Source organism: Mauremys reevesii, linkage group 2 (assembly GCF_016161935.1).
Source record: "Mauremys reevesii isolate NIE-2019 linkage group 2, ASM1616193v1, whole genome shotgun sequence".
NCBI classification, from domain to species: domain Eukaryota; kingdom Metazoa; phylum Chordata; order Testudines; family Geoemydidae; genus Mauremys; species Mauremys reevesii.
In genome coordinates, this window is record NC_052624.1 from 29,159,108 (window position 1) to 29,184,957 (window position 25,850).

At 43.9% G+C, this 25,850-nt stretch overlaps 1 protein-coding gene across 21 annotated transcripts in view; it reads right to left on the reverse strand.

Annotated features, from left to right (window-relative positions):
- CCDC7 (coiled-coil domain containing 7) overlaps positions 1 to 25,850 on the reverse strand; it is a 334,724-nt gene that overhangs the window by 70,777 nt on the left and 238,097 nt on the right. For 20 of the 21 annotated variants that reach the window (XM_039527959.1, XM_039527957.1, XM_039527971.1 and 17 more), the window contains 4 exons: positions 24,928 to 25,047; positions 20,645 to 20,764; positions 13,985 to 14,101; positions 12,698 to 12,823 (listed from right to left, as the gene is read on the reverse strand). In XM_039527959.1, coding sequence (XP_039383893.1) covers positions 12,698 to 12,823; positions 13,985 to 14,101; positions 20,645 to 20,764; positions 24,928 to 25,047 — 483 coding nt within the window. The remainder of the gene's footprint in view (positions 1 to 12,697; positions 12,824 to 13,984; positions 14,102 to 20,644; positions 20,765 to 24,927; positions 25,048 to 25,850) is intronic. The other variant, XM_039527975.1, reaches the window with a different exon arrangement.

The following is a 25,850-nucleotide window of genomic DNA, read 5'->3' on the forward strand; positions in this document are numbered from 1 at the left end:
ACCTGCCACAGCATCCCCCTCACAGAGGCTGGCAAAGATTAGGCGGCAAAAGAAAAAGACACGGGACGAGATGATCACTGAAGTTATGGGGTGCTCCCGAGCCGAGGCGGACCAGCAGAGCCAGTGGAGGGAGACCCTCTCTCTGCACCAGCGCTCACACAGCGAACGGGAGGAGAGGTGGCGTGAGGAAGACAAGCAGGCGACTCAAACGCTGCTTGGACTAATGAGGGAGCAAATGGACACGCTCCAGCGCCTTGTGGATGTTCTGCAGGACCGCAGCCAGGAGGACAGAGCCCCCCCGCAGTGTATCTGCAACCGCCCTCCCCCGCCACAAAGTCCCATACCTCCCGTCACCCAAAGTAACCAGAAGGAGTGGCACCAGGGGCCGTGAAAACTGTCACTGCACCCCAGCAGAGTGCTCAAGTACCCAAAAGCTCTCATACCCTAATTTTTGAGAATTCCTTCCCTTCCTGACTCACCCAAGCCCCAATCCCAGTTTCATCCCCTGACTGTCTGGTTAATTATTAAAAATACTTTGCTGTTAATTACTGTTTCCGTCATGCTTTTTTACACAACACTGTGTTTGAAGGGGTGGATGGGTGGGTGGGGAAGGGGGTAGGGTATTGCATAGGACAGTCACCTTTAGCAGGGTACAGAGACGGGGGCAGGATCAGCAGCAGGTCACACACACAGTGCAGTCAGTAGGCACCCTGGTCGGTATGGGACGTGGTTTGCAGGTTCTGTGTGGGTGGGGGGGTACGTGACTTTGTAGCGGGGGAGGGGGGTTACAGATCTCATGCAACGGTCCCTGTCCTGGACCACAGAGCCATGCAGCAGAGAAATCTGTATCTGTCCTCCCCCGCCACAAGGCCACATAGCCCCCGCACACAGAGTCCCAAAAAGGAGGGATGGCAGGCTCCGTTGAAACAACCAGTCCGGCACTGCAGAGCGCTCTGGGAGCAGGAGCCTGTCATTCCTCGAGTTTAGAGGCAGTCTTTACATCACCACACACCCTACCCAGCACAGTCTGTGTCCCAGTTTCAACCCTTTAATGCAAAGTCATCAATAAAGAAACCTTTGTAAAGTTACAGTGGAAGATGTATTTTATTTTTAAACGTGTGTTGGAAGTGGGGGAAGCGGGGTGGACGGGGTATGTAACAGCAGATGCTAGTCAACAATAACTTGGTAAAGAAACGGGCAGGTTCGGCTTCTCTGTAAAGAAACTGAACAGTCACAGGTCACGCTGCTCGCTGGTACTTGAAGAGTTCCTTGTCGCTGTGCAAGGCGCCTGCATAGGGCTTCACGAGCCAGGGCATTAGCAGGTAGGCTGGGTCCCCGAGGATCACTATAGGCATCTGCACATCCCCAAGAGTTATTTTGTGGTCCGGGAAGAAACTACCTTCCTGCAGGCGTCTAAACAGACCAGAGTTCCTGAGAACACGCGCGTCATGAACTTTGCCTGGCCACCCGACGTTGATGCTGGTAAAACGTCCCCCATGGTCCACCAGTGTTCGCAGCACCATTGAAAAGTAGACCGATTTCTCAGCAGCTGACTGTGGAAGAGGTGGACGATAAGGTGCGAGGAGTTGACAACAGCCATAACTGCAGCGGGCTCCGTGCTCGCAGTGCTGTGGCGTCCACGCTGTCACTGAGCAGAAAAGTGCACGAACAGATTGTCCGCAGGCGCTTTCGGGGAGGGAGGGAGGGCATGATTGACGGTTCAATGATGACAGTTACCCAAAACCACCCTCGACACATTTTTCCCCCAGCATGCATTGGGGGGAAATCCCAGAATTCCAATGGGCAGAGGGGAGTGCGGGAACTGTGGGATAGCTTCCCACAGTGCACCGCTTCCAAAGTCGACGCTTGCCCCGTTACTGTGGACTCATACAGTCGAATTAGTGTATTTAGTGTGGATACACAAATTCGACTTCATAAGGTCGATTCCACAAATTCGACTTAAGTTGATTCGAAATAGTCTTGTAGTGTAGACATACCCTAAGAAACTGCACCATCTACTCAGGACACTCCCTACACTAACACCAGAACAAATCAACATACCCTTAGAGCCCCGACCAGGGTTATTCTATCTACTACCCAAGATCCACAAACCCGGAAATCCTGGACGCCCCATCATCTTGGGCATTGGAACTCTCACTGAAGGACTGTCTGGATATGTGGACTCTCTACTCAGACCCTATGCCACCAGCACTCCCAGCTATCTCTATGACACCACTGATTTCCTGAGGAAATTACAATGCATTAGTGACCTTCCAGAAACTACAATGCATTGGTGACCTTCCAGCCACCATGGATGTAGAGGCTCTCTACACAAACATCCCACACACTGATGGAATACAAGCTGTCAGGAACAGTATCCCTGATGATGCCACAGCACAACTGGTTGCTGAGCTCTGTGCCTTTATCCTCACACACAACTATTTCAAATTTGATGACAATATATATCTCCAGATCAGTGGCACCGCTATGGGCACCCGCATGGCCCCACAATATGCCAATATTTTTATGGCCGACCTGGAACAACGCTTCCTCAGCTCCCGTCCACTCACACCCCTTCTCTACCTACGCTACATTGATGACATCTTCATCATCTGGACCCATGGGAAGGAGACTCTGGAAAAATTCCACCACGATTTCAACAGCTTCCACCCCTCCATCAACCTCAGCCTGGACCAATCTACACGGGAGGTCCACTTCCTAGACACCACGGTGCTAATAAGTGATGGTCACATTAACACCACCCTATACCGAAAACCTACCGACCGCTATGCCTACCTTCATGCCTCCAGCTTCTATCCCGGACACACCACAAGATCCATTGATTACAGCCAAGCACTGAGGTACAACCATATCTGCTCTAACCCCGCAGACAGAGACCAACACCTAGAAAATCTCCACCAAGCATTCTCAAAACTACAGTACCCAAATGAGGAAATAAGGAAACAGATCAACAGAGCCAGACGTGTACCCAGAAGCCTCCTACTGCAAGACAAACCCAAGAAAGAAACCAACAAGACTCCACTGGCCATCACATACAGTCCCCAGCTAAAGCCCCTCCAACGCATCATCAGGGATCTACAACCCATCCTGGAGAATGATCCCACACTTTCACAGGCCTTGGGTGGCAGGCCAGTCCTCGCCCACAGACAACCTGTCAACCTGAAGCATATTCTCACCAGTAACTGCACACCGCACCATAGTAACTCTAGCTCAGGAACCAATCCATGCAACAAACCTCGATGCCAACTCTGCCCACATATCTACACCAGCAACACCATCACAGGACCTAACCAGATCAGCCACACCATCACCGGTTCATTCACCTGCACATCCACCAATGCAATATATGCCATCATATGCCAGCAATGCCCTTCTGCTATGTACATCAGCCAAACTGGACAGTCTCTAAGGAAAAGGATAAATGGACACAAATCAGATATTAGGAATGGCAATATACAAAAACCTGTAGGAGAACACTTCAACCTCCCTGCCACACAATAGCAGATCTTAAGGTGGCCATCCTCCAGCAAAAAAACTTTAGGACCAGACTTCTAAGAGAAACTGCTGAGCTTCAGTTCATTTGCAAATTTGACACCATCAGTTTAGGATTAAACAAAGACTGTGAATGGCTTGCCAACTACAGAACCAGTTTCTCCTCCCTTGGTTTTCACACCTCAACTGCTAGAACAGGGCCTCATCCTCCCTGATTGATCTAACCTCGTTATCTCTAGCTTGCTTCTTGCTTGCTTATATTTACCTGCCCCTGGAAGTTTCCACTCTTGCATCCGACGAAGTGGGCATTCACCCACAAAAGCTCATGCTGCAAAACGTCTGTTAGTCTATAAGGTGCCACAGGATTCTTTGCTGCTTTCAATCCTGAAAATGAACCTCATCACACTGTTCTTTAGAGACCGCTTGTGATTAAGGTTAAGATTTTGTCACCGTTATTTTTGGCAAAAGTCAGGGACAGGTCACAGGCAATAAACAAAAATTCATGGAAGCCTGTGACCTGTCCCTGACTTTTACTAAAAATAACTGACAAAATGGAGCTGATGGGGAGATGAGAGCCCAGGCCCTGCTGCAGGAGAGAAGGAGGGAAAGTCCAGCATTCACCATCACTGTGTCTGACAGCTCCAGGGTCCCCTGACTGACAGTGGTGGCTCAGGGCTGCAAGGCCAGTGGCTCAGAGCTGCGGCGTGCCCCACTGCACATGACAACTGAGAGTTGCAGGGGCTCCCTGCCACCCATGGTGGCATGAAGCTCCAGGGGCCTTCCATCATCCAGGGTCCCCCCGCTACCCAAGCTCAGAGCTCAGGAGCCAGCAGCTGGGAACTGCGGTCTCCTCCCACCCCCATGGTAGCTGAGAGCTCCACGGCCGGCGGCTTGGAGCTGTGGGGTCCCCTCACCACCTGGGATTCCTCCACAGCCTGCCATGGCTCAGCCCACCAGGGGCAGCAGCCCACTGCGGCTTGGAGCTCCAGGGCCTTTGCCAGATGACAGCTCCAGCCCCACTACCCTGGGGCTGAAGCGGAAAATGTTACAGAGGTCTATGGAAGTAATGGAATCCATAACCTCCATGACATAATGCTATCCTTACTCATGATTGTTGGAGAAAGTCCTGGGGAGATGACTGGCCAACAGATTTTGAGAGTCCAGCATGGGGATGATGTCCTCCTTAATGCAGAAGTGCCAAAACTTTATTGCTTCCTAACAAAGCTGGTGGGAGCAGGCTCCTCCCTGCTTGTACACATTGCAGTGGTATTGCTGCATAAGAACATAAGAACGGCCATACTGATTAGACCAAAGGTCCATCTAGCCCAGTATCCTGTCTTCCGACAGTGGCCAATGCCAGGTGCCTCAGAGGAAATGAACAGAACAGGTAATCATCAAGTGATCCATCCCCTGTTGCCCATTCCCAGCCTCTGGCAAAACAGCCATTGATGGCTAATAGCCATTGATGGACCTATCTTCCATGAATTTATCTAGTTCTTTGTTGAACCCTGTTATAGTCTTGGCCTTCACAAGATCCTCTGGCAAGGAGTTCCACGGGGTTGATTGTGTGTTGTATGAAAAAATATTTCCTTTTGTTTGTTTTAAACCTGCTGCCTATTAATTTCATTGGTGACCCTTAGTTCTTGTGTTATGAGAAGGAATAAATAACACTTCCTTATTTACTTTCTCCACATCAGTCATGATTTTATAGACCTCTATCATATGCCCCCTTAGTTGTCTCTTTTCCAAGCTGAAAAAACCCAGTCTTAATAATCTCTCCTCATATGGCAGCTGTTCCATACCCCTAATAATTTTTGTTGCCCTTTTCTGAACCTTTTCCAATTCCAATATATCTTTTTTGAGATGGGGAGATCACATCTGCACACAGTATTCAAGATGTGGGCTTACCAGGAATTTATACAGAGGCAATATGATATTTTCTGTCTTATTTATACCTTTCCTAATGATTCCCAACGTTCTGTTCACTTTTTTGACTGCTGCTGCATGCTGAATGGATGGTTTCAGAGAACTATCCACAATGACGCCAAAATCTCTTTCTTGAGTGGTAACAGCTAATTTAGACCCCATCATTTTATATGTATAGCTGGGATTATGTTTTCCAATGTGCATTACTTTGCATTGATCAACACTGAATTTCATCTGCCATTTTGTTGCCCAGTCACCCAGTTTTGTGAGATCCTTTTGTAGCTCTTCGCAGTCCGCTTGGGACTTAACTATCTTGAGTAGTTTTGTATCACCTCACTGTTTACCCCTTTTTCCAAATCTTTGATGAATATGTTGAATAGGACTGGTCCCAGTACAGCCACCTGGGGGACACCACTATTTACCTCTCTCCATTCTAAAATCTGACCATGTATCCCTACCCTTTGTTTCCTATCTTTTAACCAGTTACCAATCCATGAGAGGCCCTTCCCTGTTATCCCATGTCAGCTTACTTTGCTTAAGAGCCTTTGGCGAGGGACCTTGTCAAAGGCTTTCTGAAAATCTAAGTACACTATATACACTGGATCCCCTTTGTCCACATGTTTGTTGACCCCCCACCACCCCGCCCAAAGAATTCTAGTACATTGGTGAGGCATGATTTCACTTTACAAAAATCATGTTGACCTTTCCCCAACAAATTATGTTCATCTATGTGTCTGACAATTTTGTTCTTTACTATAGTTTCAACCAGTTTGCCTGGTACTGAAGTCAAGCTTACCGGCCTGTAAATGCCAGGATCACCTCTGGAGCCCTTTTTAAAAATTGGCATCACATTAGCTATCCTCCAGTCATTTGGTACAAAAGCTGATTTAAATTATTGGTTACAAACTACAGTTATTAGTTCTGCAATTTCACATATGAGTTCCTTCAGAACTCATGGGTGAATACCATCTGGTACTGGTGACTTATTACTGTTTAGTTTATCAATTTGTTCCAAAACCTCCTCTAATGACACCTCAATCTGGGACAGTTCCTCAGGTTTGTCACCTAAAAAGAAGGGCTCAGGTTTAGGAATCTCCCTCACATCCTCAGCCTTGAAGACCGATGCAAAGAATTCATTTAGTTTCTCCACAATGGCCTTATCGTCTTTGCATGGTCCTTTAGCATCTTGATCATCCAGTAGCCGCACTGGTTGTTTAGCAGGCTTCCTGCTTCTGATATGTTTTTAAAAAAATTGCTAGTACTTTTTGAGTTTTTGGCTAGTTCTTCAAATTCTTTTTTGGCCTTCCTAATTATATTTTTACATTTCATTTGTCAAAGTTTATGCTCCTTTCTATTTTCCTCAATAGGATTTAACTTCCACTTTTTAAAGGATGCCTTTTTGTCTCTCACTGCTTCTTTTACTTTGTTGTTTAGCCTCAGTGGCACTTTTTGGTTCTCTTAGTATGTTTTTTAATTTGGGGTATATACAGTGGTGAAAGTAACTTACAGGACTTATCGGTACGGCCGGAGTCCTGAGGAGGTATGTGGCCTCACCCGGAAGAGGCGTGGCCTCAACCGGAAAAGGCAGGGCCTCTCAAGATTTAAAGGCCCTGGGGCACGGGCTGTGGCTGGGAGTCCCAGGGCCTTTAAATCACCCCGGGGCTCCCAGCTGCAGAGGTGGCTGAGAGCCCCCGGGGCTCCGGGTTGACTTAAAGGGCCCAGGGCTCTGGCTGCCGCAGAGCCCCAAGCCCTTTAAATACCCCTCCCACCCCACAGCTCTGGCAGCCGGGCTGGGGCGGGGATTCAAAGGGCCTGGAACTCCCATGGCTGCAGGGAGCTATGAGCCCTTTAAATCCCAGCCCCAGCCTGGCTGCTGGAGCTGTGTGTGTGTGTGTGGGGGGGGGGATTTAAAGGGTGTGGGGCTCCCTCTGTCTCACTAACTTCCTCGTTTCTGTGTAGTCCCCCTTTCTGAAATTGAATGCTACAGTACTGGGCTGCTGTGGTGTTTCCCCCACCACAGGGATGTTAAAATTAATTATATTATGGTCATTATTACGAAGCGGTCCAGCTATATTCATCTCTTGGACCAGATTCTGTGCTCCACTTAGGATAAAGAATTGCCTCTCCTCTTGTGGGTTCCAGGACTAGTTGCTCCAAGAAGCAGTCATTTAAGGTGTCAAGAAACTTTATCTCTGCATCTCATCCTGAGGCGACATGTACCTCGTCAATATGGGGATAGTTGAAATCCCCCACTATTATCGAGGCTTTTTTATTTTTATAGCCTCTCTAATCTCCCTGAGCATTTCACAGTCACTATCACCATCCTGGTAAGGTGGTCAGTAATATATCCATACTGTTATTAGAGCATGGAATTACTATCCCTAGAGATTCCATGGTACAGCTTGGTTCATTTAAGATTTTTACTTCATTTGATTCTATGTTTCTTTCACATATAGTGCCGTTCCCCCACCAGCACAACCTGTTTTGTCCTTCAAATATATTTTGTACCCTAGTATTACGGTGTCCCATTGTCTATCCTCATTCCACCATTCTGTGATGCCTATTATATCAATATCCACAGTTAATACGAGACTCTCTAGTTCACCCATCTTATTATTTAGACTTCTAGCATTTGTATATAAGTACTTAAAAAACTTGTCACTGTTTAGCTGTCTGCCATTACATGATGTAATTGAATGGACCTCTTTCTCATTTGACTGTTTCTCATCAGATCCCACCTGTATTTTATCATCTTTCATCCTCTCCTCCTTCCTAGAACATAGAGAATCTCCATTAATCATCTCCTAAGAGATGTTTCTGTCTGAACCACATGCTCCTCCATACTTGTCAGCTTCCCCCCAGCCATTAGTTTAAAAACTGCTCTATGACCTTTTTAATTTCAAGTGCCAGCAATCTGGTTCCATTGTGGTTTAGGTGGAGCCCATCCTTCCTGTATAGGCTCCTCCTTTCCCAAACGTTTTTCCAGTTCCTAGTAAATCTAAACCCCTTCTCCCTACACCATCATCTCATCCACGCATTGAGACCCTGCAGTTCTGCCTGTCTAACTGGCCCTGCGCATGGAACTGGAACCATTTCAGAGAATGCTACCATAGAGGTCCTGGACTTCAATCTCTTACCTAGCAGCATAAATTTGGACCTCTCTCCTATCCTTCCCTATGTCATTGGTATTTACATGTCCCACAACCACCAGCTCCTCCCCAGCACTACACGTAAGTCTATCCAGATGTCTTGACAGATCCTCAACCTTCACACCAGGCAAGCAAATCACTATGAGGTTCTCCCAGTCATTGCAACTGCAATCCTAACCCTGTTGGTGAGTATGTGAGCCACTGCTCCCCTGATCTGATTCCAGAAGCCACAAGACACATTGTAAATGTCTCGAAGCTCCAGGGCATTGATATGACATGACACTTCCTGCTCCAACCTCAAACCCTGAACCTTTAATGTTCCTAGATTTGCTCCCCAATCTATTGTGCAGGTATAAGTGACTACAGTTCTGGACAGAAGAGGGCAGGCAAAGGCAACACCCTTGTATACATTGTTCTGGTCTCTCTACAATGGAGAACAGAACAGATTTTCTGGAGGCACTCGGGAAAGCTTGTCCAATGACTGGCAGCTCAGGAGATAGACCAACTTCAACCATGATTTAACAGACAAAGCCACAATCTTGCATGCTGAATCACATACGTGCATGCAGCTATATGTCCCAGTAACTACAGGCATACACAGACCATTGTTGAAGGATGAGATTGGAGATCCAGGCAAAGGCACAGAATTGTCTGGAATTGCTTGTGTGGTGGAAAGGCCCACAAATTTGTAGAATCTAGTAGGGACCTATGAACTCAAATTTTTGAGTTGGTGTCAATGTCAACTTTGCTTTGTTCAGAATCAATCCAGATTGATGAAAGATGTTCAGTGTGAACTGGACAAGACCGAAGACTCATTCCTCTGATCTGCCTCTCATTAGCCAATCATCTTGATACGGGAAGACACGAATTTCCCTCTTTCTGAGAAAAGTCATTACCACCATCATGCTTTTGGTAAAAAAACGTGGAGCTGATAGACCAAAGGAGAGAACTATGTACTGATAGGGTTGACTGGCAACAAAGAATCTCAGGAATTTCTGTGGCCTGGGAAGATCCCCACAGGGAAGATTGAAAGCAACAAACTAGTCATTGTGAGTCAATGTGGGAAGAATAGTAGACAGAATAACCATGCAGACTCTCATATACTTGATGCGTTTGTTGAGATTGCAAAGAATGAGGATGGGTTTCACCCTTCCCTTGGACTTGGGAATCAGGAAATACCAAGAGTAGATTCCCTTTCCCAGTGAAGAAGAGAACCTCCTCTAAAGCTCCCAGAGCACACAAAGTCAGGACCTGTTGAAGAAATAATGGCTCATGAGAGAAGTCCCTGAAAAGAGATGGGGTAGTGGAATGGGTAGGGGAATGCACAGAAATTGTATGGTGTAATCCCACAATACTTAGGACACATCTGTCCGTAGTTATGGTTTCCCAAGCACTGTAGAAGCAAGGCAGCCTGTTCCCAAACTAAGGAGATGAAGCTGAAATGTTCACAACTGGTATGTTGCTCTCTATGTTAGAGTTCAGGGCAACGAGGAATACGTGATCCACAAAATCGTGGGCTATAAATATAACTGTGGCAGGCTCTAGTATCTTGTTGACAGGGATGGCTTTGGTCCTGAGGAGTGCATCTGGGAACCTGCGGAAAATGTACAGCCCCCGCCTCCCCCCCCCCCCGCCGCCAACACACACTTGTTGAAGCATGCCATTGGAATCACCCTGAAAAGCCCAGTCCCACATCATCCTGAGGGCACCTCTTGGGGATGGGGTGATGTCAGGGACTACAGGTCTCAAACCCTGATCGTTTAGGCTCTTAGGAGTTAGTAAGTTTCAACCTGTCACTCAGGGACTACCTAACAGTTGCCAGAATAGAAGTTGAACTCCAACAGAGCAGAAAGAACCAGAATCCAGTCCAGTCCTGGAATCTGATTGCCAGAATGCTGGGGTTCCAATGCTGATTGGTTCACAGCTTTCATATAAATCCAGCACAGGGACAGGAATACATGCAACTGGGTTCTTCCTGCCTTGGACCTCTTCCCCTGTGATACCTGCTCCTACTGATGCCACTTATCTCCTGGTAACCTGACCCTACCTGGCTCCTGACACCTGATTCTTGTCCTGTCTCAGACTCTGACATCCTGGTATCTGACCTGGCCTGACTCACAACTCCTCTAATCACTAGGTCAGATTGCCCACATCCCAGTCATGACACATTGACCTGCAGCAAGGGTTCAGGATGCACCAACCCAAAGGAGCCCCCACTGCCTTTGTCTGTAGCACAGGTGGCCCAGCCACAGAGACCACCCACAGAACCGGTGATCTAGTCCTGACTGAGTGGACAATCGGTACCTCAGAGAACAAGGAACCTCCCAGGGATTCCAAACAGGAAACCAACTGTAACCCAGGGTATTAGACAGTGCTGATAACAGTGCTGACAATATAAGTCAGACAGTTAGGAGATGTTGAGACACCAAAGATGAAGCTGCCACAGTCTAATGTTCTTGAATAAGTAGTGAGTCAGGAATAAACCGGCACAGCAAGTCCACTGCTGCCTGATACAGCAGTAGTGTGGAGACTGAGAGTGCCAATACCAATGTCGTTCATACTGGACTCAACAGATGCCCCACTGTGGTAACAGAGTCAACACTATACAGCCTAGTATCAGAGGGGTAGCCACGTTAGTCTGGATCTGTAAAAGCAGCAAAGATCCTGTGGCTCCTTATAGACTAACAGACATATTGGAGCATGAGCTTTCGTGGGTGAATACCCACTTAGTCGTAGTATAGAGACTAATTGATCAGGCATTGGTACCAGAGAGCCATTTGATGGCCCAGCTCTATCTCACATATTGGAAGATTCTACTAACTACACTAAGCTAAATTAAATCCAAAGGTATAACTAAACTTAATTATTTACAGAAAAAATCACAGAAACACTGTGATAAAAAAACGTTAGTGAGAGACCACACTGAACACTGTGACTCGAGCCACAGGGGACAAGAAGCAACTGAAGGAGGACTTGTATTGCCGTTGGGGGGAGGGCGCTATGAAGGCCAAAAGGCATAGGTGCTGTCCCAATGGGTACTGCTAAGCAAAGTTATCTGGCTTTGGTGTGCTGGGCACACACATACCTGAGTGGAATACACATCTGCAACCACCTGAAGAAGAATCAACCCTAAGAACTTTGCCTCAGCCATGAAGCTGAGGCCTTGGTACCAAGGGGACTCTGTCAACTAATTATTTTATTCATTTATTTTTGCCAATGTGCTAAAATGGAGTAAGTAATGCTATTAATTAGCCCAATTACACTAATTAATTAAAGAAAGAAAGAAAGCTACAGGGTAGCAGGTGGGCACTGCTAAGTTCCATCTCACTGCCATAGGCAATAAGAAAGAACTTTGGAACATATTCCTCCCTTTATGCCCTCAGGGGTGAGGGCTGCACAAGGGCACACATGGCACAGAAGCAACCCCAATGGAAACTGCTAGACAAAAGAATCCAATCTTGTGGCTATAAGGTGCAGACTCCCAGAAACGGAATCTACATGGACAAACAATTGAAAATGAAGATCCAGATATTGCTCATTTTCTAAGTCAATCATCAAATATGACCAGACTAATCATTGTTGCAATATGAGTGGATTAAATCAGGACAGATTTCTCACAAAGTAAAATCTATTATACTGCAAAAATCCTTTCTGAAACGAAATGATGGAATCCCTATTTCTAAAGGGATTGGACAAAGCACTAGAAAACATAGTCTATTTCCCTGTTAATGTACTCTTGAGTAAGGCCCTGACTCTCAAAAATATTTAGGCATGTAACTCCAATTGAAGGCACCTAAATAGCTTGAGGATCTGAGCCTAAATGACTAACTACTGTAGGACTTTGTTATTTCTATATTCTCTTATTCAAATATGCATGAGTGACAGCCTAAAATAAACTTAGACAGTCTGAATAACATCACAAGTGCCATCTCGTGACATTAAAGTGCCAGAGTTACAGAACCCAGAGAAACACTGGTTTACCAGAAGATTGCATCACAGCAGATTGTTTTTAATCAGGAGTAGATTCCACAGGAGAGGAATCTATGGCATTTCTGTGGAATTTACACATTTATATGAATGCATCCTTAATTTGTTAATTCTTCACTTACCAATGATGTTGTTTTGTTGTAACTGGATCTGTGCAAGAGCCTCTGCTTGTGATAGATAATCCAGATTGAATTTTTGACTTGTAAGCAGGTGCCTTTTTTTGTCTAATAATTCTTGTATTTCATTCTCTGTTGAGACAAAATAACTATTATATGATTCACAAAGAAAATATGTAAACAATGTATCATTCACTAAATTTGAAACATATATAACACACAAAGAGGGGAAAATTATACCAATAGTTACTTTTTTACTATTCTTCCCATATGTAACTTTTAAACTGATGCCATCTAATTCCACCTGGCATTTACATAGAACTTTTAAGGACAGCTATCTGTGGAGTGAAAAAAATAGCTTTTTCACAGCACACAGCAATACTACACTACATTTTCAGGCATATGGTGAAAAATAACATTGTATCAAACTGAGGCTTCATAGAAAATTTAAACAGAATGAAATTCCTGGAGATGGAATTTGGCCAGAACACTGGAATTAACAAATTCCAGTTCATATTTGATCACTAGTTACATCATAATTTGAACTAGAACTTTACTTTAAGAATTCAAGAAAGCAGAGCAGATACACTAGCTACAGCATTGTTATGGTCAGGTATGGCCACTATCTTCCATTCAGAATGATGTAAAGAAGCCATTGTAATCAGGTGGCTGAAACTATAGCAGTAGTACCCCAAACCATAGGCCTATAGAAAACTGAGTAGAAGCTGAAACATGTGGCAAGGGATTTCAAATGCAGACATTAAGGCTTTGATTGATGGAACTGCATGCACACTGAAACACCCAGGAAAAGGAAAGGAAAGAGAGAGATAAGCAGATGGAAAGTCAGACACACACAGCCTGAACAAGCTGGCTGAAAGAGTTTGGTGCTGAAAGCAAGGAAGCTTTCTCCTGGTTTTGGTTCATCCTGTGATCAGAGAAGCAGGACTTTGAACATTCCTTGTAAATAAACAAGACTGCATCAAAGAAATTACCAGAATCCATCATCGATTTCTACTCCCAGCTAGAACAACCCTCAAGTCCACAAACATTGGCTAACCACTCGAGTTTAAAAGGAGGTAACTGTTAACACTTGCTTGAGAAATGATCAGTGTTTGTAATTACTTTTTATTTGTTATATTAGATTTTACAAGTGTGTTTTTATGTGCCATCTTTGTACATGTGAGTATGGGTGAGTAAGACCCCCAAGATAGCCCACCATTGTATTTCTCCAAAAATTACAATCATATAAAACATTATCTGAATAAAGCCTTATTCTAGTAATCCTCTACTTACCAGTGAGGCTTAATTGGAGTGGTGGTAGATTTGGCAGTGGAGGTATATTTGGAAAAGCTGAAGGCAGATTTGCAAGCAGGAGACGTTTTCTTAATGCTATCTGTTCCATGTCATTTTCTTAAAGATAAGATGAGTTTAAACTTGACTAATGAAGTGATAAGTATTAAACTCTGACAGTCCAGTATATGAACAATTTAAATCTGCAGTATTGTTTTTGCTATGTTTATCCCAGGATATTAGAGAGACAAGATGGGTGAAGTAATATCTTTTATTGGACCAACTTCTGTTGAAGAAAGAGACAAACTTTCAAGCGTACACAGAGCTCTTCTTCAGGTCTGAGAAAGATACTCAGTGTCACAGCTAAATAAAAGGTGGAACAGAGTGCTTGGCATAAGGAGTGGGGCTGTCAATTAATTGCAGTTAACTCAAGCGATGAACTCAAAACAAATTAACTCAATTTTTTTAAAAATCACAAATCACAATTTTAATTGCACTGTTAAACAATATAAATTTAAATTAGTATTCTATTAAGTATTTTGGGATGTTTTTCTACATTTTCAAATATATTGATTTCAATTACAACACAGAATGGAAAGTGTATAGTACTGACTTTATATTAGTTTTATTACAAATATTTGCACTGTAAAAATATAGTGTTTTTCAATTCACCTCATACAAGTACTGTAGTGCAATCTCTTTATAGTGAAAGTGCAACTTACAAATGTAGATTTTTTTTGTTACATAACTGCACTCAAAAACAAAACAGTGTAAATCTTTAGAGCCTACAAGTCCAGCCAGTCCTACTTCTTGTTCAGCCAATCACTAAGACAAACAGATTTGTTTACATTTACAGGAGATAATGCTGCCCGCTTCTTATTTACAATCTCACCTGAAAGTGAGAACAGGCATTCGCTTGGCACTGTTGTAGCCAGCGTCGCAAGGTATTTATGTGCCATAGATCCTAAACATTTGTATGCTTTGGCCACCATACCAGAGGACATGCTTCCATGCTGATGATGCTCATTAAAACAATACTGCATTAATTACATTTATAACTGAACTCGTTGGGGGAGAATTGTATGTCTCCTGCTCTGTGGTTTTACCCTCATTCTATCATATGTTTTATGTTATGGAAGTCTTGGATAATGACCCAGCATATGTTGTTCGATTTAAGAACATTTTCACAGCAGATTTGACAAAACACAAAGAAGGTACCAATGTGAGATTTCTACAGACAGCTACAGCACTCAACCTAAATTTTAAGAATTTGAAGTACATTCCAAAATCTGAGAGGGACAAGTTGTGAAACATGCTGGCAGAAGTCAAAAGAGCAACACTGCGATGCAGAAACTACAGAACCTAAACCGCAAAAAAAGAAAATCAACCATCTGTTGGTGGCATCTGACTCAGAGGATGAAAATGAATGTGCATCAGTCTGCACTGCTTTGGATCATTATCGAGCAGAACCTGTCATCAGCATGGAAACATCTTCTGGAATGGTGATCAAAGCATAAAGGGGAATACAAATGTTTAGCATATCTGGAACGTAAATACCTTGCAACTCTGGCTACAACAGTACCATGCGAACACCTGTTGTCACTTTCAGGTGCCATTGTAAATAAGAAGCAGGCAGCATTATCTCCCACTATCTTAGCAATTACTAAACAAGAAGGACTGGGTGGACTTGTAGGCTCTAAAGTTTTACATTGATTTATTTTTGAGTATAATTATGTAAAAAAAATTCTACATTTGTAAATTGCACTTTCACGATAAAGAGATTGCACTACAGTACTTGCATGAAGTGAATTAAAAATACTTTTATCCTTTTTTCAGTGCAAATATTTGTAATAAAATAATAATATAAAGTGAGTATTATACACTTTCTATTCTGTGTTGTAACTGAAATCAATATATTTGAAAATGTAGGAACCATCCAAAAATATTTAAAAAATGATATTTGATTATTGTTTAACAGTGTGATTAAAATTGCAATTAATCAGGATTATTTTTTATCTTGCGATTAATCACGATTAATTTTTGTAATAGTTTGACAACCCTAATAAGGAGTTAACATGTAAGAGATTATTCAAGATGAAATGAGCAAGAAGCCTGCCAAACAATCAGTGAGGTAATTGAACAATCAAGGTGCTAAAGGAGAACTAATGGAAAACAAGGCTTTTGTGTAGAACCTAAATTAATTCTTTGCATCGGTCTTTGTTGCAGAGGCTGTGATGGAGACTCCCACACTCAAGCCATTTTTTTAGGTGATGAATCTGAGGAACTATCCCACGCTGAGGTGTCAATAGAGGAGATTTTGAAACAAATTGATAAATTAAACAGTGATAAGTCACCAGGAGCAGATGGTATTCACTCACTAACTGTGATATGTAACCTATCACTTAAATCAGCCTCTGTATCAGATGACTAGAGAATAACTAATGTAATGCTGGTTTTTAAAAAAGGCTCCAAAGGTGAGCCTGGAAATTCCAGTATGGCATTCTAATGTTTTTATATTATATGTAATGAGCCATAAATCAGTGTGTTTATTTATTCCATGATTTTTAGTGTCTAACAAAGTTATGAATTTAAGTCCCAGGCTTGTCTTTTGAAGGTGTTGTTCAGGTTTCCTTTGAGGATAAGGACAGAGGTCAGATATCATAGAATCATAGAATCTCAGGGTTGGAAGGGACCTCAGGAGGTCATCTAGTCCAACCCCCTGCTCAAAGCAGGACCAAACCCAACTAAATCATCCCAGCCAGGGCTTTGTCAAGCCTGACCTTAAAAACCTCTAAGGAAGGAGATTCCACCACCTCCCTAGGTAACCCATTCCAGTTCTTCACCACCCTACTAGTGAAAAAGTTTTTCCTAATATCCAACCTAAACCTCCCCCTCTGCAACTTGAGACCATTACTCCTTGTTCTGTCATCTTCTACCACTGAGAACAGTCTAGATCCAACCTCTTTGGAACCCCCTTTCAGGTAGTTGAAAGCAGCTATAAAATCCCCCCTCATTCTTCTCTTCTGCAGACTAAACAATCCCAGTTCCCTCAGCCTCTCCTCTTAAGTCATGTGCTCTAGTCCCCTAATCATTTTTGTTGCCCTCTGCTGGACTCTCTCCAATTTATCCACATCCTTCTTGTAGTGTGGGGTCCAAAACTGGACACAGTACTCCAAATGAGGCCTCACCAGTGCTGAGTAGAGGGGAATGATCACATCCCTCGATCTGCTGGAAATGCCCCTACTTATACAACCCAAAATGCCATTAGCCTTCTTGGCAACAAGGGCACACTGTTGACTCATATTCAGCTTTTCGTCCACCGTAACCCCTAGGTCCTTTTCTGCAGAACTGCTGCCCAGACATTCGGTCCTAGTCTGTAGCAGTGCATGGGATTCTTCCATCCTAAGTGCAGGACTCTGCACTTGTCCTTGTTGAACCTCATCATATTTCTTTTGGCCCAATCCTCTAATTTGTCTAGGTCCCTCTGTATCCTATCCCTACCCTCCAGCGTATCAACCACTCCTCCCAGTTTAGTGTCATCTGCAAACTTGCTAAGGGTGCTGTCCACACCATCCTCCAGATCGTTAATGAAGATATTGAACAAAACCGGCCCCAGCACCGACCCTTGGGGCACTCCACTTGATACCGGCTGCCAACTAGACATGGAACCATTGATCGCTACCCGTTGAGCCCGACCATCTAGCCAGTTTTCTATCCACCTTCCCGTCCATTCATCCAGTCCGTACTTATTTAACTTGCTGGCAAGAATACTGTGGGAAACTGTATCAAAAGCTTTGCTAAAGTCCAGAAATAGCACATCCACTGCTTTCCCCTCATCCACAGAGCCGGTTATCTCATCATAGAAGGCAATTAGGTTAGTCAGGCATGACTTGCCCTTGGTGAATCCATGCTGACTGTTCCTGATCACTTTCCCCTCCTTTAAGTGGTTCAGAATTGATTCCTTGAGGACCTGTTCCATGATTTTTCCAGGGACTGAGGTGAGACAGACTGGCCTGTAGTTCCCTGGATCTTCCTTCTTCCCTTTTTTAAAGATGGGCACTACATTAGCCTTTTTCCAGTCATCCGGGACCTCCCCCGATCGCCATGATTTTTCAAAGATAATGGCCAATGGCTCTGCAATCTCATCGGCCAACTCCTTTAGCACCCTCGGATGCAGCGCATCCGGCCCCATGGACTTGTGCTCATCCAGCTTTTCTAAATAGTCCCGAACTACTTCTTTCCCCACAGAGAGCTGGTCACCTCCTCCCCATACCGTGCTGCAGAGTGCAGCTGACCTTGTCTGTGAAGACAGAGGCAAAAAAAAATATTGAGTACACTAGATTTCTCCACATCCTCCATCACTAGGTTCCCTCCCTCATTCAGCAAGGGGCCCACACTTTCCTTGACTTTCTTCTTGTTGCTAACATACCTGAAGAAACCCTTCTTGTTACTCCTAACATCTCCGGCTAGCTGCAACTCCATGTGTGATTTGGCCTTCCTAATTTCACTCCTGCATGCCTGAGCAATACTTTTATACTCCTCCCTGGTTATTTGTCCAATCTTCCACTTCTTATAAGCTGTTTTTTTGTGTTTAAGACGAGCAAGGATTTCACTGTTGAGCCAAGCTGGTCGCTTGCCATATTTACTTTTCTTCCTACACATCAGGATGGTTTGTTCCTGCAACCTCAATAAGGTTTCTTTAAAATACAGCCAGCTTTCCTCGACTCCTTTCCCCATCATGTTATTCTCCCAGGGGACCTTGCCCATCAGTTCCCTGAGGGAGTCAAAGTCTGCTTTTCTGAAGTCCAGGGTCTCTGTTCTACTGCTCTCCTTTCTTCCTTGTATCAGGATCCTGAACTCGACCATCTCATGGTCACTGCCTCCCGGGTTCCCATCCACTATTGCTTCCTCTACTATTTCTTCCTTGTTTGTGAGCAGCAGGTCAAGAAGAGCTTTTTCCCTAATTGGTTCCTCCAGCACTTGCACCAGGAAATTGTCCCCTACACTTTCCAGAAACTTCCTGGATTGTCTGTGCACCGCTGTATTGCTCTCGCAGCAGATATCGGGATGATTAAAGTCACCCATGAGAACCAGGGCCTGTGATCTAGCAACTTCTGTTAGTTGCTGGAAGAAAGCCTTGTCCACCTCATCCCCCTGGTCCGGTGGTCTGTAGCAGACTCCCACCACGACATCACCCTTGTTCATACTTCTAAATTTAATCCAGAGACTCTCAGGTTTTTCTGCAGTTTCATACTGGAGCTCTGAGCAGTCATACTGCTCTCTTACATACAACGCAACTCCCCCACCTTTTCTGCCCTGCCTATCCTTCCTGAACAGTTTATATCCATCCATGACAGTACTCCAATCACATATGGAGTGATCATTTTGTGAAAAGTGTTCATACATAGGTAATAATGTTTGTCTTTTATCGTTTTTCTTTGTGAGTTCATTTGAGAGCATAGTTCATTTCATCCATATAGTTGTTACTGCATTTGGTACACTGGATGAGGTACATGGCATGTTGTGATAGGCATGTATTGGACCCAAAGATCATGAAAGATGTGTTGGGGGTGGGTATTGGTCATTGTAGCCATGAGATATGTCTGGAGGTTTTGCATCTGTTGTTATGGCAAAGTCTACTACCACTTTGAGTTGGCGGGCTTGTGTGGAGCTTGTTTCTGATAATGACTTGGAGAGGTTTAGGGGTTTGAAGGCCAAAAAAGGGAGTTTGGAAAAGATTTATTTCAGGATGGGATCCTCATTGAGTATGGGTTGTAATTGTTTAATGGTACAGTATCACATATGGAGTCCAGCGTGGGGTGGTAAGTGACAACTAGGGGTGTGCAGTTGGAGCATTTTTTTTTCTATATTGAAACATGCTTATCTCAGGGTATTTGGTGGCCTGTTCCATAATGCAATCTACTTCTCTGGTGGAGTGACCTTGTTTGGTGAAAGCTGTTTTAAGTGTATTACGGTGTGTATCTCAGATTTTCTCCTTGGAGCATATTCTGTGACGTCCAAGTGGCTGGCTGTAGATAGCAGATTTCTTGGTGTGTTTGGGATGGTTACTGGATCTAAGAAGGTAACTGTGGTGATTGGTGGGTTTCTTGTGTGTATAGTTGTCTATAGGCTTTCATTGTTGAAGGTGTGACACTCTGAGCACCTTTCCCAGACCTGAAGAAGAGCTCTGTGTAAGTCTGAAAGCTTCTCTTTTTCACCAACTGAAGTTGGTCCAATAAAAGATATTACCTCATCAACCTTGTCTCTCTTGTATTTTTGAGGCATCCAGACCTTTTTAAAAAATGTTTTTGCTACAATATAACTGCAAGACTAAAATTTCCTCTTTTTTTTTAAAGCATTTTCAGAAGCAACAAACTGCATCTATTATCTTTCTGGAGAGAAATATTTTGGAACAATCCAACATTCAGTGAAAGGATAGAAAACCTTCAAGTTGTGATTAAATAGTAGCTACTTTAGGAACCTATTACCTCCCACTTTCTCTTAGTCCAGTAGCACCTGATCCCCCTTTGTCTTCCAAACAGAGAAACCTGCCAAACACCAAACACAGCTATGGTATTTCTTCATTTTCTATGGTATGACCAGAAGAAGTGAAAACAGAAAATCATCTAAATAAATTTAACAAATTATAAACTCTTTACTTACTAGTGTTTTGGTCTTGAGGCAGGAGTGCTGAAAGAGTATGGTCCAGCTGTGCACTTTTACTACTTAATGGTTGTCTTTCTGGCAGGAGTCTTTTTGTCTCTAAGTGTGTCATTTTGCTGCCTATGGGTTGCCCAATGGAAAGAAAATATGTATAGATATTTAAGCAACTGCAGTTACAAACACCAAAACATTTAACTCTGAGAAGTGATTAAAGCACATGCTCAGTAGTTATCTTCTAGAAAATATTATCACCAGGGGATCACCTCAAGCACAAAGGGAGTCAGAGTGACAAAACATAAACAAGATGCAAAAATATAAACGGCAAAAGTTTTAAGCAATTTAAAAATAAAAAATATAAAAACAGTAAAGAGTGACATTAAATTTTAAAAAGGCAAGTTTTTTTATAAATACATAGACATCATTTTTTAATTTTCTTCAAGAAGTTGGATGGTGGTTTATCACTTTTTTAGAACAAGTGACTGATCCTCCTTTCAGCTTCCCCACTGATGGGATACACAGCACTGGATTATGGTTCAGGATAGGTCGCTGTTGCATTATGTTTTGCATTTGCATGTGTGTTCAGAGTTAGAGAGCAGATTCCAGTTTAACTCTGGTCTGAGAACCAAGACCTGAGGGCTAATGATAAGGTGATTATAATCACTGTGGCCTGTTTTTTAAATTTTCTTTACCATCTTTAGTCTCAGTGGCTAGGGGGCCAAAGACACAAAGAGAACCTTTTAGCACACTTCTGAGATAAAGGGACCAAAGCCTCTGCTTTCGAGTGCCTTTCCCTCCCATAATACCTCTTGGTTTTCCACATGGATTTGGATGCAAATAAGTTAATCAATAGGCTTCCATCCTGGCCTGTGATGCACTGAAAGACTAACATCTCTAGACTGGATTCCCTCAGTTTCAAGTGTGTCCTGCTGAGCCAGCTGACCTTGATTTTCCTTCTTGGTATAGAATCCTGAAGAATAGACAAGAATTTCTGCCCGAGATATGAACAAAGCTATCTTGCTAAACAATACTGAAAGTTATCTGCCTTCTTAATCGTTATATATACACAACATGTTTCTGAAGAATCATCTGCTGGAATTGGAGAAGTGAGTTTGTTGATCCAAACAAGCAGGAGATAGACTACACACTGCTTCTCTTCCTTGGGCTGTATGCCCCTTCTCCCTGAGTCCATATATGTTCCCTCTACATGGAGTCTGGTATCTGTACTGATTACTTAATATTTGGCAAACCAAATTCTATCTTCTTCTGTCACTCTTCTGAAATAAAGATGTCTTGAATGATAACTTAGATACCAGAGTTATGTGAGCGCTATAATTGACACTTCCACTTGTTTCCTTGAAGCTATAATTCTGAAGTCTTTTAGCAATGTGGCATTGCACCGTCCCACTCTGTCAGTTCATGCGTGGGAGCTGGAGACCGGTGCCGGGACCTTCAGCAGTACCGCGATCGGGATTGGGACTGACGGTCATGACAGTGCCAGGAGGCCGATCTAGATCTCGATGAGGATCTATGGTGTCAGGATCGGCTGCGAGGCAACTGGTGCCAGGACTGATGCCAGGACTGGGATTGGTACCAATCGTACCAGGAGGGAGACCTGAGTGAAGCAGAGAGGCCCACGAGTTTGACCAGCACCGAGATGGAGATCGGTGCCGGGACTGTGAGTGATGCCAGATCCAGGACAATTGGCGGGATCGGTACTGCGACCTGGACTGGGATTGTGATCGGTGCCTAGCTGTCTCACTCTGCAAGGAGGGTTGCATGAAGGCAGGTTTGCCTATAGATTGGACAGTCCGCACCGGCGGTGCCGGGGGCTGAGGTGGTCCAGGCTCCGTCAGCGCGATCAGGTCACAAGCGGTGGAGAAGGTCTCCAGAGTAGACGGCAGGCAGAGCTCAACCATGGTGCGCACCAGGGAGCTTGTGTGCACTGGACTCAATGGCCCTTGTGGCGCCAGAATCGACAGTGCCAAAGTCGGCAGTGCCAGAGTTGGAGCCTTAGTGGGACGGTCCAGTCTGGGCTGTTGCTCCAATGGGGCCACAGGCGGTGTCTGCAATTGTACAGAAGCAGCAGATGGTTTGTGCTGCTTCTTGGGCCGCGGAGACAGCCAACGATGTCGTGACTGTACCGGTGCTGGAGACGTCCGGTGGCGAGAGTCTTTGGTGGTGCCAGGTTGTTCCGGTGCCAGAGGTGCGCTTAGGACCGACGGCGTCTTATCTGCGCGCAGTACCGAAGGTGCCAGGCTAAGTGCCACGTCCATTAGGAGCTGTTTTAAATGAAAGTCCCACTCCTTTTTTGTTTGAGGCTTGAAAGCCTTGCAAATGCAACACTTATCTGGTTGATTGGATTCCCCCAGGCACTTCAAGCAGGAGTCGTGGGTGTCTCCCATAGGCATCGGTTTGAGACAAGCTGAGCAAGGTTTGAAACCCGGGGACCTGGGCATGGACCCTGGTACCGGGGAGGAGAGAAGGGGATGAACCCTGTTCCCTCCAAATACTATCTACGCTATATACAAACTTACTATTAACTAAACTATAACTGCTAAACTATTAACAACTACACTAAACAACTATCTACAGTACAATGAGTAAAGCTAGGGAGGTAGAGATCAGCTATGTCACACTCCACAGTTCCAACGACCGACATGGGAACTGAAGGGGCATTGGGTCGGCAGGGGCATATATCTGGTGCCATAAGGGAGCCATTCCAAGGGGTGCCTCAGCCGACCCACCGAGTGTTGCTAGGGTAAAAATCTTCCGATGATCGTGCATGCAGCGCGCGCACACCTAATTGGAATGTATATGAGCAAGCACTCGAAGAAGAACATTGAACTGTTTTTCACTATGTCCCTTAGCAATCTGTCCTTGAAGAAATCATCCTGTCTCCAGTTGTTGCAGTTCTTCTGGCAGGTCTGCAAATACCGAGATTTGTGTGTCCTGTATTTGCAATGTTCATGAGAACTGTGAACAGCTGTGTGGGTTCCATGCTTCTATCAAAGATAGCAGACACAAAAAGTGCCACAAGGGTTTGTGGGATTTTTTAAAAAGGTTCAAAAGTTACAGGCTATGGATGGCATTATGAGATGGAGACATTTGCATGCTGGGATCTTGAACCCTAGCTCTAACAGATCCGTGCATGACTCATTTCTACCTAACAACACATTGTGAAAACTTTCCAAAAGGCATTACTCTGAACAATGGCACATGGCATGCTGGGATACCTACCCATGGTGCATCGCACTTTCCTCAACACAAGCACTCTTGGTGATTATGCACAGTGCCGATACAAGCAGCCAAGTATGCACACACGCGAGCACTATACTAACGTGGGCAGATGTATACCAATGTTACTTGGGTCTGCCCAAGTTTGTGGTGTAGACAGTGCCTTAGTCTGTTTTTGTCTTTTTAGAGCATGATGCTTCAAATTACAGTGTGGGAGGACAATGTGTTCTGTGCCCCTGTAATTGAAGGAGCAGGGACTTAGACTGAATAATCTTCAGGGCAGGAATTGTCATTTATCATCAGCATCCAGCTCTAGTGGGCCTGTCTAGTACCGTGAAACACTAAGGCCCTGGTCCTCCAAATGCTTAAGCATGGGTTCAACTTCACTACAATGAGTAGTCTCATTGATTTCAATGGGATAGATATAGTAGTGAAATTAAGCAGATGTGGGTCTGCAAGATTAGGACCAAATACAACAAAAACAATAATTACAATTACTTGCCGAAAAAGAGGTTACACTACACAAGTACATGAAGCAGCCACAGGATGTAACAGCCAGCTGCTGACAGGTCTCATGACAAGACCTCAAGTCAAGGACAGAACTCAGCTATGAAGTGATGCATACTTAATCCCTCAATGTACACATGCACCTCTCCTTGCATCACAATGACAACTCTTCCAACCCTCTTGGATGTTGCTCCATCATTCAGTACACACAGTAAATGAAGCTGGAGTACATGCAGATAAATTATGCAATTCAAATCTTGAACTCAACACAAAAATGGGACCTTCTCATAGTCTTTCCTTAGCTCTACTTATTATGGAACCAACATTACTGAACCATTCCCAGGGATTATTGCTTCAGAGGGCAGAATTAAGGTTGCATTATGCGAATGGAGTGGTTTCCTTGTTTTCAAAGGTTCAAGTTTAGCCATTCTCAATATTCTGGAAGGGCACAAGACACCACTGGGCAATCTTAACTCTGCATTAATGACACTGGGGGGCATTTAATATGTGGTAGTTTTAACAAATATTAACTCTATACTCACCAGATAGTTCACTTAATGTTAGCTGCAGACCTGCAAGTGATGACACTGACTTCGGTATTTGCGAATTTGATAGTTGACTTGCTACCTTCCTAAAGTCTGGTAATTGTAGTCTCTCTTTCTCTACAGAGAGATTATTTAACCTATTAAACATTTATACTTCCTATTTCAGCATAATATAGCAGCCCCACCTAAACTTAAAACAAAAATATTTCACACTAAAAAGAGATTTCTTTTTTACTTATTTCATTTAACAATAATTTAACAAATATATTTAAATGATGGAAAGTAATGTGTTCACAAAAGCTATTACAGTCTTTCTGGCAACTAGAATTTATTCTCAGACTTCACATAGGTCTTAAAACATAAATTACTCAATTCCATATGTATGGGGAAATGCCACTGAGTACAGGAATAGGTGTACCTACTTATGCCAGGGCTGAATCTGACCTACTGTGCCTGAGACAAACAGATTGGTAGACTATGTTGATATCAATGTAAACCTCTACATATGTTTCCCATACAATGTCATTGTTTAGGAACATCGGCATGTTTTTGTAAAGTTCATAAGATATTTGGGAATCAAATGTCACTACTTGTCAACCTGATTTCATAGGTGCTAAAGAGATTCACATCTTGCCTTGAAGACACTCACAAATGCAGAACAACTGTACTTCACATTATCCCTGGAAAATATATACCTCACTGTGAAACCACAAAAGGACAGTGTAGCAATGAATGAAGCCAAGTCAGTCAGTCTGTTCCGGTGGAGTGCCGTGGAGCTGCCCCCAACGGGGCTGTCCACGTCTATTTATTATAAATGGTTACATAAATCATGCTATTATGCGCATGTGCTAACATAATCCAACTACTTCGCCCCCTCCCCTGATTGGTGCCTTATGCGCTGTGTACTACAGTAGTATGCA